The sequence below is a fragment of the Astatotilapia calliptera genome, chromosome 3 (genome assembly GCF_900246225.1).
Source record: "Astatotilapia calliptera chromosome 3, fAstCal1.2, whole genome shotgun sequence".
NCBI lineage: Eukaryota > Metazoa > Chordata > Actinopteri > Cichliformes > Cichlidae > Astatotilapia > Astatotilapia calliptera.
The window spans coordinates 51,831,271-51,850,395 of record NC_039304.1 but is presented as its reverse complement, the minus strand read 5'-3'; the positions used below and the strand labels follow the sequence as shown (position 1 = coordinate 51,850,395).

Here is a 19,125-nt window from a genome sequence, read left to right as displayed (position 1 = left end):
CAGCAGGTTCCTCTTCATCTCTGTTCGGTCTTTGTAAACCTCGTCCTGTTCTCCAACCTGGTCAGACACGTGGACCTTCCTGTTGGAAATGGAATTGTCCGTCCACTCCACTTTAGCATCGTTGGGTAATCTGACCATAGCTTTGCATGGCAGCCGGACAGACTCCTCCCCTGAATCCACCACCACCTTGTAACCTGAGGGAACAACAAAGCACAACATGATGGTCACATGACCTCCCTGTCCCTCCTTGTCTTCTAGTCTCAGTCAGCTTGTGTCTCAGTTTGTTCCTGACGTGTTCCTGACGCGTTCTTTGGTAACTCGTCTGCAGCATCCTGTAAAGTGCTGCAGACATGTTGGATGAAGAGCAGAAGAACAGACAGACTGAGCCTCAGCCTGGGGCTGATGAATACCATGCCTGAAAGACTACTCAGGACTTCTGGGTTTTCATCAGAAGAAGAAAGGAAGACATTTAGAAGGCTTCAAGGCAATGAGAACATGTCAAATCCACTCAACTATCAGCTCTGTCTAAGCTTTGAATTGGATCAGAGATTAGGTTTTGTTAAAGAGAGAATCAATCTAGACTTCCTGTTTGATGTGCTGGTTTATGCAATTTACACTATAGTGAAATCACATTACCTCTGCCAGCAATGTTGTTGTGTTTAAATTCCACCAAGCCCAAAGCAGCATCAGCAGATTAAAGCAGAAACATGCATATACAATAACACTGCGTACCCTGAGCTTGCTCGGTACAGCTACATCTATCACTACAGCCGTCTTCTTCTGTTTGTCTATCACCACTATATCCAGTTGGTAAGCCACCAACCTTTTGTCCGTCTGTATCTGGAAGTCCCACAGGATCTTAGCTCGGTCATTCTCCACCACCCTAGGAGAATTTTGACCTCGGGACTTCCAGGTTATACTCGGCACAGATGTTCCTGTACACTATGCCGGCCACTTGGTTATGGCGTTCCATGTATGCCTTGCCTGCTAGCATCTTGCACCCTGCTGTTATGTGCTGGATTGTCTCTGGGGCATCTTTACACAGCCTGCACCTGGGGTCTTGCCTGGTGTGATAGACCCCAGCCTCTATGGATCTTGTGCTCAGAGCTTGTTCTTGTGCTGCCATGATTAGTGCCTCTGTGCTGTCTTTCAGTCCAGCTTTGTCCAGCCACTGGTAGGACCTTCTCTATTTGTTATCATCTGACTACATTTTTTGGCAGTTGGTCAAGTCTGTGCGTATTTGGTTGGCAGTTTGTAAGGCCTCAGACATCGACAGCTTGCTGGACTTCTTAGGCACCTTCTTGTAGCACCTTTCTGCAGCTCCGATACTTGGCTAACCTCCCTCCGTGCTACCTTGATCTTGTGGGTAATTCTTTCTCTAATGGTTAAAATTGTATTTGTGAAGAAATTGATGAAGTTATCACCATTAACACTAAATGAATGGTTGTCTCAAGAGTGCTCTGACTTTTTGTCAGATGTCAAAGGTTTACGGAGTTCCTTTTTATAGAGCCACAAACCAGTGTTTGATCCCCGGCAGGTGTGTCACAAAGTGGGGAAAAGAGGTTTGAAAAATGAGCAGACACCTGCTAACGCTCGGCATTATGGGTAGTGTAGTAGAAGAAACTCACCTGACATGAAATACTGCCGCAAATGAAAAAAAAAAGACCTCCAGAAACCCCAAGAACAACCAGGAGAACCAGGAGACCCACTAAAACTTTGGACCAGGATGGAAATGGTTCTGTGGAGAAGCATAAAAAAGATTTCTGACCTGTGACCTGTATCTAGAAAACTGACCTCTGACCTCAACTTACAGCACTGACCTTTGACCTTCAGCACTACTTTCTGTCTCAGTATGTCTTTGTCTCTGTAGATGGTGCAGATGTATCGTCCCGTGTCTTTCACTTTGGGGTGTTTCAGGGTCAGACTGAGCTCCCCAGTTCTCAGCAGGTCTTCATTCATCTTCGTTCGGTCCCTGTAAACTTCGTCCTGAGTCATAAGGTCATCATTTCTGTTAGAATACTCATGGACTGTGATGAGTCCGAGGTCAGAGCGAGTCCACTCCACTGTGCTGTCCTCAGGCAGGTCAGATGTTGTTGTGTTGCAGGGCAGGATGACAGACTGTGACCCTTCCCTCACCTTCACCTCCACCTGCTGGTCTGAGAGGACAAGAAACCACAACATAAAGCGTAGAAGCAGCAAAATTCCTCTGAGTGTTTTGTGCTGGGTGATGCATAGAATGTCATTTATTTACATATTTACAGAAATGTGTGTGGTAAACACAGCCCTCTGCACACAAGCTGACATGAGTCTGTCACATTTTCCAGAGGCTGCAGCAGTTCTCTGCAGTCATCTCCTGCTTTGTTGTTTGTGTTTCCTCTGAGGTTACATCTGTGCTAAATGATGCTGCTGGTTTCATCTGTATTTTTACAAGACTTTGGGAATTAATTTGCATCAGTTTGACCTCTGACCTTTGACTAGAGTATTGACCTGTAATTACAGCAGGTGTTGGGCTTGTTGCTGACCTTTGACCTGCAGCTGGATGTCTCTAAGCTTCCGTTCTTTCCCTCCAGCACTGATGGAGCAGGTGTAGTTGCCGCTGTCAGTCTTTGTGGGTTTCCTCAGAGTGAGGCTGAAGTCTTTAATGATGAAAGCGTAACGATTCATTGATGTGCGTCTGCTGTAACGCTGGTTTTGTCCTCTAACATCGTCTCCTCCTTTTTCTCCTTGTAGGTGAACAGATTTGGGATCGAGGTCACTGCAAGTCCACATCACTGTGGTGTCCTCAGGTGTAATACCTGAGAAAAGACAGGGCAGCAGGACAGACCTTTCCCCCTCATTCACCTCCACCACCACAGCCAGAGCATGCTGGGAAACTGAGGACACACAAAGAAACTCAAGTCAAATACATGTTGTGGGTTTGACCCAGAGTTTAAGATAAATGAAAAGTGACATTATAGTCAGAAACCAGATGTTCCAAACTGGAAGCTGGTTCCACAGAAGAGGGGCCTGAAAACTGAAGGCTCTGCCTCCCATTCTACTTTTAAATACTCTAGGAACAACAAGTAGGCCTGCAGAGCGAGAGCGAAGTGCTCTAATAGGGTGATATGGTACTACAAGGTCATTAAGATAAGACGGGGCCTGATTATTTAAGACCTTGTATGTGAGGAGCAGGATTTTGAATTCAATTCTGGACTTAACAGGAAGCCAATGAAGGGAAGCCAAAACAGGAGAAATATGCTCTCTCTTTCTAGTCCCTGTCAGGACTCTTGCTGCAGCATTTTGGATTAGCTGAAGGCTTTTCAGTGAGTTTTTTGGACATCCTGATAATAATGAATTACAGTAGTCCAGCCTGGAAGTAATAAATGCATGAACTAGTTTTTCAGCGTCACTCTGAGACAGGATATTTCTAACTTTAGAGATGTTGCGCAAATGGAAGAAAGGAGTCTTACATATTTGTTTAATATGTGCGTTGAAGGACATGTCCTGGTCAAAAATGACTCCAAGGTTCCTCACAGCGTCCTCACATGCATTTAGGTTTTTAATATATTGTGTAATTAGTATTTTTTCAGGTTTGTCCGCATTTGTAAAATAGTTTTAGATCGCAGGAAAACCACACAGCAGAGCAGGGAAGACAAGAGGTGTTTGCTTTCTGATGACCGACAGCAACACATTAACCTCATGTCGGTTTCTCCAAACATTAATAATCACATGCGACTTAACGCTTATCTGCACTCATGTCTCATATCAGCGTCGCCCACGCACACTGAGCTACTGTAGCACATAGCTACTGTGGTTAGTTAGTGTCTCTTGCTAGAAACTTCCACCTGAAAGCCCGCAGTCTGTTGGTCCTCAGCCTCTCAGACATCGTTCACACACTCGCTGTTTTCCGGGAATGAGTGAATTTGTGGCGCTGTGCTGTGACTGAGTGCAGGTTAAACAGGTAAACGGAGCTCAGAGAGTTTCTTACCGCTCAGGAGGAGCAACAGCAACATCTTCATCCTCCTTTATAAACCACAGCAGCCACAAAGTCCGGTAAGCCTGGAAGAAGCAGAGCTCCCACACACGCCTCACTGCTGTTCCTGGAACTTTGTGTTTTGTATGTGAGGGAAACGCCCCGCCTTCCTCCAGCTGTAACTACTGACAGCTGCTGGTGTGTTCCAGGAAAAACACGACAAACAGGATTTGTTTTGCTTCTCAGCACGTACAACCATCCAAACGCCACAGCATAAGAACGCCTTTACTTTTGTTTGTTGCAGCACAGTCACAGACTGAGCCTGTGCACTGCTGTGTGTGGTTTACACAGCGACTCACGCAGCTGATGCAGGCCTGATTCAGAACCGCTCCTTACAATCACTGCTGCCGTCTTTGATGGTTAAGTCGGGGTTGGTGGGGCTGCTCCGACTTGGAAATCTGAGTTTATGGGGAAGTTTCAGGTTCAAATTTTTACAGGACGTTTTGGCTCAAGAATAGTTATTGTAGATAACCTGCTGTTAGTTTGGTATTTTGTCCTAATCCGCTTGCCGTACCTCCGTGTAGGTGTGTGTATGTTTTGAGTGGTATAGGCGCCATTCCGTTATTGAATCCAAGCATGTAAGTTCTTTGCTGCTGTGCTGGTTAATAAAACCACGTTAACTGAGATTACTGCTTCATCATTATCATACTGGTGAACATACAACAGTTATTAAAGGTTAAGTTGGTTATCCTGTTATGTCATAGGTTAAAACGAACTCTTGAATCTTTTGAGTGCATTTTGTGTAATTTCCCTGTTGTTGTGCGTGTCTGTGGATTCAGAGCATGTCACAATCCACACGACAGGTTCACGCATGTTCCACGTTCACTGTGTCTTTGTGACATCTAGTGGACATTTGAAGATGCTACACAGAACAGTGCAGGGACAAAACCAGTCAGGTAACGTGCTCTAAAAATAAAATAATGCAACACGAAATAGAAAGCATAAATTAACCGCAGAGGAAGTCCCGTTACTGTGCAGACAGATGTGGAAAGAAAGCAGTTTGTTACTGTATGACACAGTAACACTGGCTGTGATGGAGGCTTCTCCAGACACTTGTCACTTGCTGTAATGAGTTTCTGTTTTGCTTATTGCACCCATACACATTTACATGAACTTAAACAGTAACTCTGAAACGCATCATATTCGTTTTTAATCTGAATTTGATTCATTCATTCCACTTTTTTATCTAATAAAATCACTTTAAGCTCCTGTGCGTTTAACTGAAGTGTTTTGTCACTTATTTAAAGCTTGGCTGTCACTTTGTCCTGGTTGTTCAGGAAAAAGAACTGTGTGGGATCTCTCTAACCCGGGTACAAACTTTTAAGGCTTACCAGTGTTTTACCTGGGCTGCAGGGGGCGCTGAAATTCACACAAAATAATGAAATCTGTAACTCATTATATTACGTTTGATATTAATTAGCAATACATGCGTTCTTTTACTCATAACCATTTTACTTAGCTACCATCTCATGATTTGGGTTTACCCCACTGCATGAAATAAACACTGCGCCACCACAAAAGCCACTACAAGAGAGAAAAAGTTGCTGTTTGGCCAAAATAAGTAATAACAATAGTTTTTCTGCAGCAACACTTGTTTGTCTTTAGCTCACTGATGGCAGCAGATGGCAGCGAGCATTAAAAGCATGTACAGAGATTGAAGTTCTTAATCATCTACTGTAAACAACTTGTAAGATTTTAAATTCAAAGCCTTTTTAAAAATCATGTTGTTTTTATCACACAGTGAACAGTTTATTGTAGATTTCATTCTTTATGGTTTTAATGAATAGTGACAGGAAACAAAAGTAAAATCAAAACAAAATGAATTCAGAGACAAGAAGATAACAACAGAGACGAGGACAAAGAGATGAACAACAAGGTGAGACGGGAACATCCAGGAAAACACCGACTGGGAAAACAAATCTAACGGTTAAACAAAAAACACTATAAAAAGTAAATAATAATAAAAAAGTTTATTCAGAAAACATTTTCAAAGCCATTGTTACCAAGTGCTTTCCAAAAACATGAACATGAACAAACATGGAAAAAAATTATGAATCAGTTAAACTTGCCTGTCAAATTTGAATAACTTATAATTTAATTACAAATAAATCAAATAAATACAAACCAAAACTCAAACATGGCCCCAAACCTGAGGACCAGGACAAAGACAGACGACATACAGACCACAGGTCACGTTCTTAAAGTGATCACAGGTCTGCTTTGGTAGAGAGCGACCTTCAAACTGGAACATGTTCCTGTGATACCGTCATGGTGGCTTACTGATTATTTACATGCTTGAAATAAAGAAAAACAGAAATAAGCAACAGAAATGGATGTTTTCAGTCAGTTACTATGGTGACATAACAGGTAAAAGACAATTCTGAAAACCCATCAATGTGACTTTATCATAAACAACTCTGGTCATGTGATCATGTGGTTTGCAGGAACGCTCCTCTTCCTCAGAGGATCCACCTGTGCTTCCTCTCCTCTCTCCTCCACCTGTTACAGTGAGGGAACGTCCTCCATGATGGAGGAGCTGCTGGAAAGTGCTGAGAGTTTCCTCCAGAGTGAGACCTCTGTCACAGTTCAGAGGATCTACGGCAGCAGAGACCTTCATGGACACTAAAAGTCTCAAACACACAACAACAACATCACACTGACTCCACTCTGACATCACTGATCAATAATCAAAGAACACACAGATCAAACTGATTGATCAGCCATCAGAGGAGTCGGATCAATGGAGCTGCTTCTGTTCCTGATGTCCCCTGTTTGATCCTGGACCTGAACTCTCCCTGCAGAGGAGACACAAGACAGTCAGACAATGAAGTCGATCATTTCAAGTCAAAGCACCTCTAAAAACTGAATCACTGAAGCGGTATTTTATTCACATCAGAATTACATGTGAGAAGAAAATTTACAACTTCATTTTTCCAGACTGTCAGAATCCAACAGCATCACTGACTCGCACTGGAATGTAGCTGAATGTAAGTGAAGTTCTCAAACAATTTATGTCCCTACACTCACCGATGGTCGTGAGCTTTGGTAGTGACTGAAAGAACGAGACTGCAGATACGAGTGGTGGAAATGAGGGTGAGGTGTTTTGGGCATGTCCCACCGGGAGGAGGCCCCGGGGAACGTCTTGGTGCTCCCCAGTCAAGTTGGAAGAGGTGGCTGGGGAGGGAGAGGGAGGACTGGGCTTCTTTGCTTAGGCTGCTGCCCCGGTTAAGAGGAAGAAATGGATAGAAGGTACTTAAAGATTAAGCTGTTGCTAATGTAAATTGTGGTACCTGGAGCTCTCTTATTAGTGTCTGTGTATGATGATGAGTTTAGAAGTGAGAGAAATTTAATTTATGGAAACATTGCGTTAAAGTATCACCAATAAAACAGTATCAAGGCTACTAAGTCAGTTTCATAAATATAATTTTCCCACTTGTTGATGCCCAGAGTGGTTGAAACTAGATTTATTTTACTTGTTTTTGCTGTTGAAACATAATCCAACATATCTAACAAGTCAAACTCAAATCACAAGACAGTCAGAAACAAACAAATAAACAAACCTTTGACTTTAAGCAGCACCGTTTTGTATCTGTAGAGATTCCTGCTGTCGACTACACAGTTGTATCTCCCACTGTCTCTCACTGTGGGGTGTTTCAGGGTCAGACTGAGGTCTCCAGTTTTCAGCAGGTCTTCATTCATCTTCGTTCGGTCTCTGTAAACCTGGTGCTGTTCTTCAGCCCTCCAGCCGTTCTGATACACGTGAAGCTTCCTGTTGCATCTGTCCCTCCACTTCACTCTAACATCTTCAGGCAGGTTTTCTGTGGTTTTGAAGGGCAGCAGGACAGACTTCGCCCCGTCCTTCACTTCTACATGACAGTCTGAGAGGACAACAAACACACCGTGAGCTAAACAGATGGCAGCAGCAGTTTGCAGCGGAGTTATAGAGAAAGCTGAAGGAGAGAAGGAGACAACAGCAGGAGGTAACACGACAGAGATCTAAAAAGTCAAAGCAGTTTTTAAAGATGTTGGAGACGACCAGAGTCTGATGGTGCTGCTTCACAGTCATGTCTCCTGTCGGTGTGGATCTACTTACTGCTGAAAGTGTTTGTGGACCTAAAATGAAACATTAGAGAAAAGAGTTCAAAGAGTTCTAATTACAGATCCTGTCTTCTGTCAAGATCGGTTTCTTTGTAGGACAATATGACTCTCAAGAAAGCACCAGATTTAAAACACATCTTCAACCTGGAGCCACAGAACCTGTCATATATCAAGGTTTCATTATTTCTACACATCACTAAGTCCTCAGGATCAACACAACTCATCTCTACAGTTCAGTCTGAGCTGCTCTATTGGACCAAAGAGTTAAATCAGCTCCACTGAAACCTGCTGATAATCACATGACCTCAGATGAGCTGCTTCCTCCAAACAAACTGAATGACTGTGTGGATCTGTTCCATCAGTCGTGTTGAACACGAACAGCTTTGCAGGATGAAGAAAACGGGACAAAAATTCAGTGTCTGAGAACAGAATCAGAGCCTGAAGTGAGAAATCTCTCCATGAGAAATCCAGACTGGATCAGACTGTCTGCTGGACTCTTACACACATCGAGCGCGAAAAACAAAAGACCGTCTGCTCCAACTGAGCTGTGTGACACTAACTGGTTGGTCAGATTGTGTTTACTGGTAGTGTTTTGTTGCTTGCTCTGAATCTGAAGCTCAGTTTGTCTCATGTCAAGTTCTTCTACCTTTACATTGTTCCTTAAAGGTTCCTTCATGTTGCCCACTGAGGAGTAACTACCACAACTACAGCCTACCAATGGCTTTTTTCTATTTGGATTCACACTACCAACAGAAGTACTAATGCTTTAAATAATATAACAGATTAAGACACACACACACACACACACACACACAGAGCAGCAGCACTGACCTCCGACTTTCAGATCCACTTGCTTCCTCATCAGGATGTTTCCCTCCGTGCTGTAGACGGTGCAGGTGTAGGGGCCTCTGTCCCAGTCTGTGGGGTGTTTCAGGGTCAGGGTGAGGTCTCCATTTTTCAGCAGGTCTTCATTCATCTCTGTTCGTCCTCTGTAACGGCGGTCCTGTTCTTCAGGCTGGTCAGAGCTGCTTGGATACACGTGAAGCATCCTGTATGAACTGTCCGTCCACTCAACTTTAGCGTCTTTAGGCAGGTTAAGTGTAGCTTTGTGTGCCAGCTGGACAGACTCCAGCCCTGAATCCTCCACCTCGACAAGGGGGACTAAGAGGACAACAAAGCATAATGTGACAGACAGCACCAGCACTGAGCACATTTTCTTTGGTTTTCTTTGAATGAATTATCTTTGACTGGCTCCGCTCTGACATGCTCCACTTTCTTTGCGTTAGCTGGCTTAACATAACATCAGTCGCATCAAAGCGCTTTATATTATAGGGTAGATATGTCAGTAATCATCAGTCATTATCAGTAATACCAGGACTGAGATAATCAACTTTCTCCATTATCCAGGATCTGAGTGTGTGAATCAATGGGGAGAATAATCGTTTGGCTTCATCCAGTAAGAATTCACTCAGTCCTCAAGTCCTCACCTCAGATGTTTAGAACAGAGCTATTAATCTCACTCAATCTGATCAAATGCAGTAATAAAAAGGCACATTTCTCCATTTGACCTATGAATACTTAATATCTGGCTACTTCCCAGTGTAACACTCAAGCGAGTGTAACATTCGCTACACCTGCCAGGACCTAATAGACATCGGTACCCAGCACCAGTCTTGTATTTACGTGCATGAAAGCTGGTGCAACAACGGGACAATAATAAACAGTCAATACTCCCCGAACCTCAAGTTCATGTCGGTAAGATGCCGGCCTTTTTTTCTACCAAGAGAGCTAACAGTATTGATCATCACGGCTGTGTACATTCCACCCAGCGACAATGTAAACACGGCGCTCTCCATCCTGCTGAACACCATTTATGAACAGCAGGGGGCCACCCTGGCAGTGTTCACATAATTGTAGGTGGCTTTAATAAGACTGACATGAAGACTGTACTCCCACAGTTCTATCAGCATGTCAACTGTGCCACCAGAGGAGAAAACACTCTAGATCATGTTTACTCCAACATTAAGCATGCATAGAGAGCCATACCCCTCCCCCTCCTCGGCCAGTCCGACCACTTCTCCCTCCTGCTCCCCCCAACCTACACCCCCCTCAGACGCACAGCCAGGCCCACCACAAAGACAGCCTGGCCTGAAAATGCTCTCTCCAAACTGCAGGACTGCTTCACACAGACATATTTGAACACCAGGACCTAGAAGATTTCACAGGATCAGTACTGGATCAAGTTCTGTATTGGGAATGTGACTGTGGACAAAAGGATTTGGCTTTTCCCAAACCAAAAACCCTGGATGACCAGCGAGATCCGCACACTCCTCAAAGCCCGCGATGCTGCCTTCAGGTCAGGTGACAGAGCTCTGTACAGGGCTGCTCCGCTGATCTGAAAAGGGGAATTAAAAAAGCCAAGACAGACCATAAAGGAAGCATAGAGTCCCACCTGTCCAGCAACAACACACAGGGTGTGTGGCAGGGCATACAAGACGTCACAAACCACAGAGGCTGCACTGTGAAAACAGAAAACCTGAGTGTGCAGCTGGCAGAGGAAATAAACAGCTTCTTTGCCCACTCTGAAACACTACAACATCTGCTTCAGCCCTGCTCCCATCCTCATCCTCACCTGGTTCCCACATCGTTCAGATGTGTTCCTAGTAGTGGACCGGCAGGAAAGCTGCCGGTCCACTACGAAGTACCTGGCAAGGTACTAAGAGCATGTACCCACCAGTTCACCCTCATCTTCAACAGAATCTTCAGCCTTTCACTGGATCAGGCAGCCATCCCATCCTGTCTAAAATCAGCCACAATCATCCCAGTGCCGAAGAAGTCTCCCATCTCCAGCCTGAATGATTACCGCCCTGTGGCCCTCACACCGGTAATCATGAAATGCTTCGGGAGACTAACCCTTCAGCACATCGACCCCTACCAGTTTGTATATCGCACGAACAGATCCACAGAAGTCACCTAGAACAGCGGCAAAGCTACGTCCGAATGCTCTTTGTGGACTACAGCTCAGCTTTCAACACAATCATCCCGGACATCCTCATCACCAAACTGGTCACTCTTGGCCTCCCTCCTCTCACATGTGCCTGGATAAAAGACTTTCTCACAAACTGGCCCCAGACTGTAAGACTCCGCCCTCATCTCTCCTCCACTCGCACACTGAGCACCGGCTCCACACAGGGCTGTGTGCTGAGCCCCCTCCTGTATTCTCTCTACACCCACGACTGCAGTTTGACCCACAACAAAAATCCCAGATTTGTATAATTGTACATTAGGTATTTATTTTTTAATACACTTCATATGTATCTAGTGCTGCAGGACTGTGCACCTCACCCCCTTTCTTTTCTCACATTTCTGCACTGAGTAGGAGATGCTCTGTATCTCATTGTACATGTGTAAAGTGACAATAAATGGAATTCTATTCTTTTCTAAGCAGAAACCAAGAGTGCAGGTCACAGCTGGTCATTATATTAAATACTTGTGAAAACCAAGTATGCTCTTACCTTTGACTTTCAGCTCTACTTGTTTCTTCATTAGGATTGTTTTTTTATCTGTGCTGTAGACGGTGCAGGTGTAGGTGGAGTTATCTCTGTCTGTGGGGTGTTTGAGGGTCAGGCTGAGGTCTCCAGGTTTCAGTGGGTCTATATTCATTTCTGTTCGGTCTTTGTAACAGTGGTTCTGTTCTTCAGGTTGGTCAGAGCCGTTCTCATACACGTGGACTATCCTGCCTGAACTGTTCTTCCACTCCACTTTAGCTTTTTCAGGCAAGTGAATTATGGTTTTGAGGGGCAACTGGACAGACTCCACCCCTGAATCCACCTCCACCTGAGGGACTGAGGGGACAAAAAAGCAAAACATGAGCTGTACAGACAACAACAGCACTGAGACCATTCTTTGACTTGATGAAGTTAAATATTTACTCTGAAAACATGTTGGGCTGGCTGCTCTACCACACATACACACTCTCACAGCGGGGCCATTATAAGTTCATGTGAGACGTAAAACAGACAGCGAGACTCCTTATCTCCTTATCTTATCTTATCCTTATCTCAGGGAATAAGGAGGAAGGATTTGGGATGTAAATCTTTAGGCAATGTCTAAGTAGAAAACACGGTTGTAATCCTCTCTCTCTTTCTCTCTGAAGGGAATGTTTTCAAGGATAAGCTGAACTAAAGGTATAGACTCACGTGGTGTGTTGAGAAATTTTCCTTGTCTGTGAGGCATATAAGACATGAGCAACCACACCCATCTTCAGAGACTGCTTAGGTGTTTGACCAGAGCGTTTCTCTGTGCTGCAGCACGTCACCAACTTCAAATAATGCTCACCAGGTGTTTGCAGTTTATTTAAAACTTCTATGACACAAGTTCAACATATCCAGGCAACAGCCAACACAAACAAACTGGCGTTAGCACCTTGAGTTGACTGATGACTTTTACCATTATATAAATGAAATTTAATTGAATTAAACAAATTCTAAACTCCAATGACAGATCCTCCTTCTCTGTTAACAAGATTTTCTGCTTCAGGCTCTGAGCTCATTTACATTAAAAGGGGCATTTGATGCATCACGTGACTCTTCTGCACAAAGAGAACTGACTGAGTGGCACCTTCTTTGCTTAGAAGCCCTCATGAAGATAATTATCACAGCAAAAAATACAAAAACAAGAGTGGAGCTGCAAGTAAGCGTGAGAGGAACGCAGTAATGGACTCTACCAGTGCATTCAGCTCTGACACTGTCACATCATGAAGGAGACGTGGAAATCACTTTGTTACACAAATCAAAGTCAAATCAGTTCTATTGATGGAATATTGTGTGATCAATAGACTGATCAGTTTCTAATCTGTCATCGATCAGCTGGAAATCCAGCATGTCAAACAGACAGGCAGCAGATTAGGACCAAACACAAACACAGTGAGACTTTTTCTTCACAGCAGTTGCAGGTAAACTGCAGCAACAATGCGACTCAGACAGTTTCTCTGTAACTGCAGGGCTTCCTGCGCTGCTGTTAGTCAGACACGGATCAACAGGTTGTGGATAGAAAGCAGATTCCTTCAGCAGAGGATCCATATCACACGTGAAGCATGTCGTCGGGAAACAATCAGTGAAAATGGGACACTTTGAGCCTCAAACTCTGAACATGACCTGCTGCAGACCAGCTGATGTGTTCAGCATCAGTTACCATGGTGATCTATCAGATTAGAAATGGTAAAAACTCTGGCTTTAGACTGAACAGACCTCAATAAAAACATTAATTTGAATGAACCTCAAAGTGTTTTAGTCCTTTAGAGGCAAGCTGTACTAACCTGAATTAACACATTAATTAATAAATAATTTTTCTTCCACGTCAAAACTTCAGGAATGAAGTAGCAAATTGTTGATGTCGCTACTTATAAATCAAATTTCCTCAGAAATATTGTTTCATGTCAAAATCACCACTGAACAATGATTTTAATATTCCAGCAGCTTTATGTGGGTTACATAGCCTTCTGTTGCAGAGGTAGGTCACAGAAAACATTGTCCTGTAGTTTCAGTAGAATATGATGTTTAAAACTGTTTCCCTTTAGGAGAAAGTATTGTTTCATGCTTGTGGTGAAACTTCTAGTCTGTAATTAAAAGACAGACACGAAATAAAGTAGGAGGGATATTTCTTCTGTGGTAACCTGCTCAGCATCAAAAACAGATGCCCTGTTCGAATTTACAGATTGGCAAGATGCTGCTTTGCCAGGGTGGATGTCTAGTGTAGGGCTGCTCGATTATGGCAAAAATGATAATCACGATTATTTTCACTGAAATTGAGATCTCGATTATTTGACGATATTTATTTAACAATAACAATGTATTTAAAGATTGTCAAAAAATAATATAAAATAGTGTGCAAATACTGATAACAGTGCAAATGCTTGCAATATAAGAAATAAATGAAAAATGTAAACATCTATGTTTAGTGAACTTTGCAGTGTTGCTCTGTGGTGCAGCTACGACACTGTAGCAAAGTTTACACACTATGTCTACTTGATCCACGTCTGACTCCGCCAACCCATAATGTTTCCACACCACTGAAGGTTTTTTTTATCTCTTTTCAACCAACGGCAGTCACTCTCCTCTCCAAATAACTTCTGCTTAGCTTTCCGAGCTTCCCTCGGGTCCTCTTAATTGTTGTGACGCGTGTTCGAAATGCAGAGAGGTGCGTTCGATTTGCCACACGGAGCAGCGCGAGAGTAAAGCATGAGGGAGGTGCTAATAATCGGCTCAGTCATTTTTAATGATTGTTGAAAGCCCAGATCGTAATCGTGATTAAAATTCGATTAATTGAGCAGCCCTAGTCTAGTGTGAGGCAGACAACTGTGTTCACATCGAGGTCCAGCGCTGTAAGTTTTAATTCCAATTGCCGAAGCAAATTAAATCTTTTTAAAAGACAGAGATTTCTCCTGTACTTCCTTCTGAATAAATTCAGATGTGATTAACCTGAGAGAACACTTTAATGTCTCCATTCCCCTAACTCAAAGTGGCAGGGTTAGAAGAAAAACACACTCAACAACCTATCATTATTCTAACTCATACCATCTGCCATAACCAGCTGAAGCCAGGCCACTTAGTATACATTCAGTAACAGCGTTTTACAGGCCTTGGCTTTGAGGTTTCATTGTTGAGTTGTGAATGCAAAAATAAAGAAATCAGACTAAAGAAAAGGTCACAACTGGGTGTCATATGAAAAACAAAGAGAAATACTATTTTAGCTCTAAACTGTATCTACATCACTGACCTCTGACTTTCAGCTCCACTTGTTTCTTTATCTGGATGTTTCCCCCCCTGCTGATGGTGCAGGTGTAGGTGTTTGTATCTCTGTATGTGGGAAATTTCAGTGTCAGACTGAAGTCTGCAGGTTTCAGAAGGTTTCTCTTTATCTTTGTTCGGTCTTTGTAATCCTGGTGCTGTTCTCCAGGCTGGTCAGAGCCATTCTCATACACATGGACCATCCTGTTGTCTCTGTCTTTCCACTCCACATTAGTGTCTTTAAGAAAGTTAACTATATTTTTGCAGGGCAGCTGGACAGACTCCACCCCTGAATCCACCTCCACCTTTTGGTAATCTGAGGACAACAAATCATAAAAGAATATAACACATTAGTAGAAGCGCTACTGACGGTCACATGACCTCCCTGTCCCTCCTTGTCTTCTAGTCTCAGTCAGATTGTGTCTCAATTTGTTCCTGATGTGTTCCTGACTCGTTCTTTGGTAACTAGTCTGCAGCGTCCTGTAAAGTGCTGCAGACATGTTGGATGAAGAAGAACAGACAGACTGAGCCTCAGCCTGGGGCTAATGAATACCAGAAACCATGAAGACCTCATGTGTCTGCTCTGAACACAGTCAAAAGACCACCAGAGGACACCTGTTAACCATCAGCATTATGGGTAGTGTAGTAGGAGACACTCACCTGACATGAAATAGTGCCGGAAATTAAATAAAAGACATCCAAAAACCACAAGAAGAACCAGGAGAACCAGGAGAGCTGTGGCCCAGGGTGGAAATGGTTCTGTGAAAAAAAACAACCTTTTAATCTCTGACCTGTATCCACAATATTAACCACTGACCTGTATCTCGAGCACTGACCTTTGACCTGCAGCACTACTTTCTGTCTCAGGATGTCTTTGTCCCTGTAGATGGTGCAGATGTATCCTCCACTGTCTCTCTCTGTGGGGTATTTCAGGGACAGACTGAGGTCTCCAGTTCTCAGCAGGTCTTTATTCATCTTTGTTCGGTCTCTGTAAACTTCGTCCTGAGTCATAAAGTCATCATTTCTGTTAGAATACTCATGGACTGTGATGAGTCCAACTTCAGAGCGAGTCCACTCCACTGTGGTGTTCTTGGGCAGGTCAGGTGTTGTGTTGCAGGGCAGGATGACAGACTCTGACCCTTCCCTCACCGTCACCTCCACCTGCTGGTCTGAGAGGACAAGAAACCATAACATCAACTGTAGAAGCAGCAAAATTCCTCTGAGTGTTTTGTGCTGGGTGATGCATAGAATGTCATTTATTTACATATTTACAGAAATGTGTGTGGTAAACACAGCCCTCTGCACACAAGCTGACATGAGTCTAATGTCACAACATCACATTTTGAAGTAGCAGCAGTCATATTGATGGTAATGTGAGCAACACTTGATGTCTACATTCCTTACCTCTGACTCTGTCATGTAACCAGAGCACACATACACTGCTCAAAACAATAAAGGGAAAACAAAAATAAGACATCCTAGACAACAAAAATCACACAAAAATTATCAATCGAAATCAAATTTAGCAACCCATGGAGGTCTGGATTTGGAGTCGCACTCAAACTTAAAGTGGAAAAAACACTATAGGCTGATCCAAGTTTGACGTATGTACTTAAAACAAGTCAAAATGAGGCTCAGTAGTGTGTGTGCCTCCACGTGCCTGTAGGACCTCCCTACAATGCCTGGGCATGCTCCTGATGAGGTGGCAGATGGTCTCCTGAGGGATCTCCTCCCAGACCTGGACTAAAGCATCTGCCAATTCCTGGACAGTCTGTGATGCAACATGGCTATGGGCAGAAATCTGTGCCATCAGAAACTGAATTTGAATAAGTTAAATTTGAATTTGAATTGATCGGATTGAATCTGAATTGTAACTTGAATAAATGCTTTTAAAAACTGAATATGAATTAACCTAACTTGAAATTCAATTTATTGGTTTTAAAATGATCATCACTAAACTGAAATTGAATTTTATTTTTTGAAAATGAATTCATTTGCTTTGAAACTGTATTTTATCCTTTAAAAATTTAGCTCTCGAATAATTTCAGATTCATTTCTCACCATTCAGTTTCAGTTCTACAATTCAAGTTCAGTTCCAAAATTCCGTTTTTTGGGACTTACATCCGGTTCCGCTTCAAGACTAATGAGCGCAGATTGATAGAACTACATTTTACTAGTAGTGATGAGATTTCCGGCTCTTTTTGGAGAGCCGGCTCTTTCGGCTCCCAACCGGCTCTTCAGGTTGTTTTGTTGCTTTAGTTAATTTATTATTAACAATAATATAAAATTATGCACAAAAGGAATTACTAATGTAAAAAAACTTGGTTTTATTTATATATGTTTATATATAAATATATACGGTGGCCCCTAGAGACAAAACATGTACAAACTCCAAAACACATTTCTAGCATTAACTGAACTTCCAAAACAGAGCTACCTGGATCACTTAAATTACACAATTGAAAGCATATGTGTTTTGTTTGTGTATTAATACACAAGCACTCATATATATTCAAATAATTAAAAAAAAAAAGTTTATTTACCTGTTACTACCACACACCAAATCCGGTCATTGATACTTGCTGGCTTGTGCAGCCACTAGGTAACAAAGCTCAACACTGCCCCTAGCATCCTGGAGCACTTCTGTTGTGTTTTGTACGTGCTTTGGAGTTTGTACGTGCTTCGGAGTTTGTACGTGCTTCGGAGTTTGTACGTGCTTCGGAGTTTGTATGTGTTCTGGAGTTTGTACGTGCTATGGAGTATGTACGTGCTTCGGAGTTTGTACGTGCTTCGGAGTTTGTACGTGCTTCGGAGTTTGTATGTGTTCTGGAGTTTGTACGTGCTTCGGAGTTTGTACGTGCTTCGGAGTTTTTACGTGTTCTGGAGTTTGTACGTGCTATGGAGTTTGTACGTGCTTTGGAGTTTGTACGAGTTTGTACGTGCTTTGGAGTTTGTACGTGCTATGGAGTTTGTACGTGCTTTGGAGTTTGTACGTGCTTTGGAGTTTGTACGTGCTTTGGAGTTTGTACGTGCTATGGAGTTTTTACGTGTTTTGGAGTTTGTATGTGTTTTGGTGTTCGTACGTGTTTTGGTGTTCGTACGTGTTTTGGTGTTCGTACGTGTTTATTCACTCCACATAAAATGTAATAAATAAATCATATAATACTAAAACCAACTAGTCACAGTTCAGCTTTTAACTATTTAAATTTTCAGCTTTTTCCTTTTAAACAAATTTAAAGTGAGACAACACAAAACACTGCAAACCACAACACAATTAAATATAAATTAAAATATGAAAACAAAAAGAAGATGCATATTCTCTGTCATATGGGCCTGCATGAATAAACTTTCTGAATCCTTTATCATCTGCAACTGAAAATACTTGTGGATGATTACTATACCTTTCTAATGTGACGTTGTTGTCCCTCGCCCTCTCTCTCTCCCCCGCTCTGTTCCTATGCTACTGCGAGTGTAACTAGCGCCCCTACCCCCTCTTCCCAGTGCAAAGCACAAGGCTCACATCCGGAGTGAAGTGGAAAAACGTGCGAGAGAGGGTGAGAGAAAGAAAAAAAGCTGCGTCGTTCACTTCCAAGATCCGGCTCTAAGAGCCGTTTCGTTCCCGACCGACACATCACTATTTACTAGCGGACCGAAAGTGTTACTGATGGGAATCTACAGCATCTTGAGCTGAATTAAGACTTCAGAAGTCATTCGTCATGTAATAGACCTCTCTGCATTGAATCATATCTGTTATTAACCTCTGTTTCTCTTCCACAGCATGTCTTTTATCCTGTCTTCCTTCTCTCACCCCAACCGGTCGCAGCAGATGGCCGCCCCTCCCTGAGCCTGGTTCTGCCGGAGGTTTCTTCCTGTTAAAAGGGAGTTTTTCCTTCCCACTGTCGCCAAAGTGCTTGCTCATAGGGGGTCATATGATTGTTGGGTTTTTCTCTGTATCTATGAAGCGCCTTGAGGCGACTTTTGTTGTGATTTGGCGCTATATAAATAAAATTGAACTGAATTGAATTGAATGACCAGCGGATAAACTCTCAGATTGGTAATAAATGTATTACATGTATAAGAACAAGCGTCATGTTAACAAATGATAGCCGTATAGTAGGGCTGCTCAATTAATCGAATTTTAATCTCGATTACGATCTGGGCTTTCAACAATCATTAAACATAACTGAGCCGATTATTAGCCCCTCCCTTGTGCTTTACTCTCGCGCT

At 42.9% G+C, this 19,125-nt stretch overlaps 1 protein-coding gene across 4 annotated transcripts in view; it reads right to left on the bottom strand.

Moving 5' to 3' along the window:
- The window catches only part of LOC113019660 (uncharacterized), a 30,787-nt gene that overhangs the window by 3,138 nt on the left and 8,524 nt on the right, over window positions 1-19,125 (bottom strand). For 3 of the 4 annotated variants that reach the window (XM_026163443.1, XM_026163445.1, XM_026163442.1), the window contains 5 exons: window positions 15,735-16,067; window positions 15,559-15,657; window positions 14,888-15,214; window positions 11,626-11,955; window positions 8,942-9,271 (listed from right to left, as the gene is read on the bottom strand). In XM_026163443.1, coding sequence (XP_026019228.1) covers window positions 8,942-9,271; window positions 11,626-11,955; window positions 14,888-15,214; window positions 15,559-15,657; window positions 15,735-16,067 — 1,419 coding nt within the window. The remainder of the gene's footprint in view (window positions 1-8,941; window positions 9,272-11,625; window positions 11,956-14,887; window positions 15,215-15,558; window positions 15,658-15,734; window positions 16,068-19,125) is intronic. The other variant, XM_026163444.1, reaches the window with a different exon arrangement.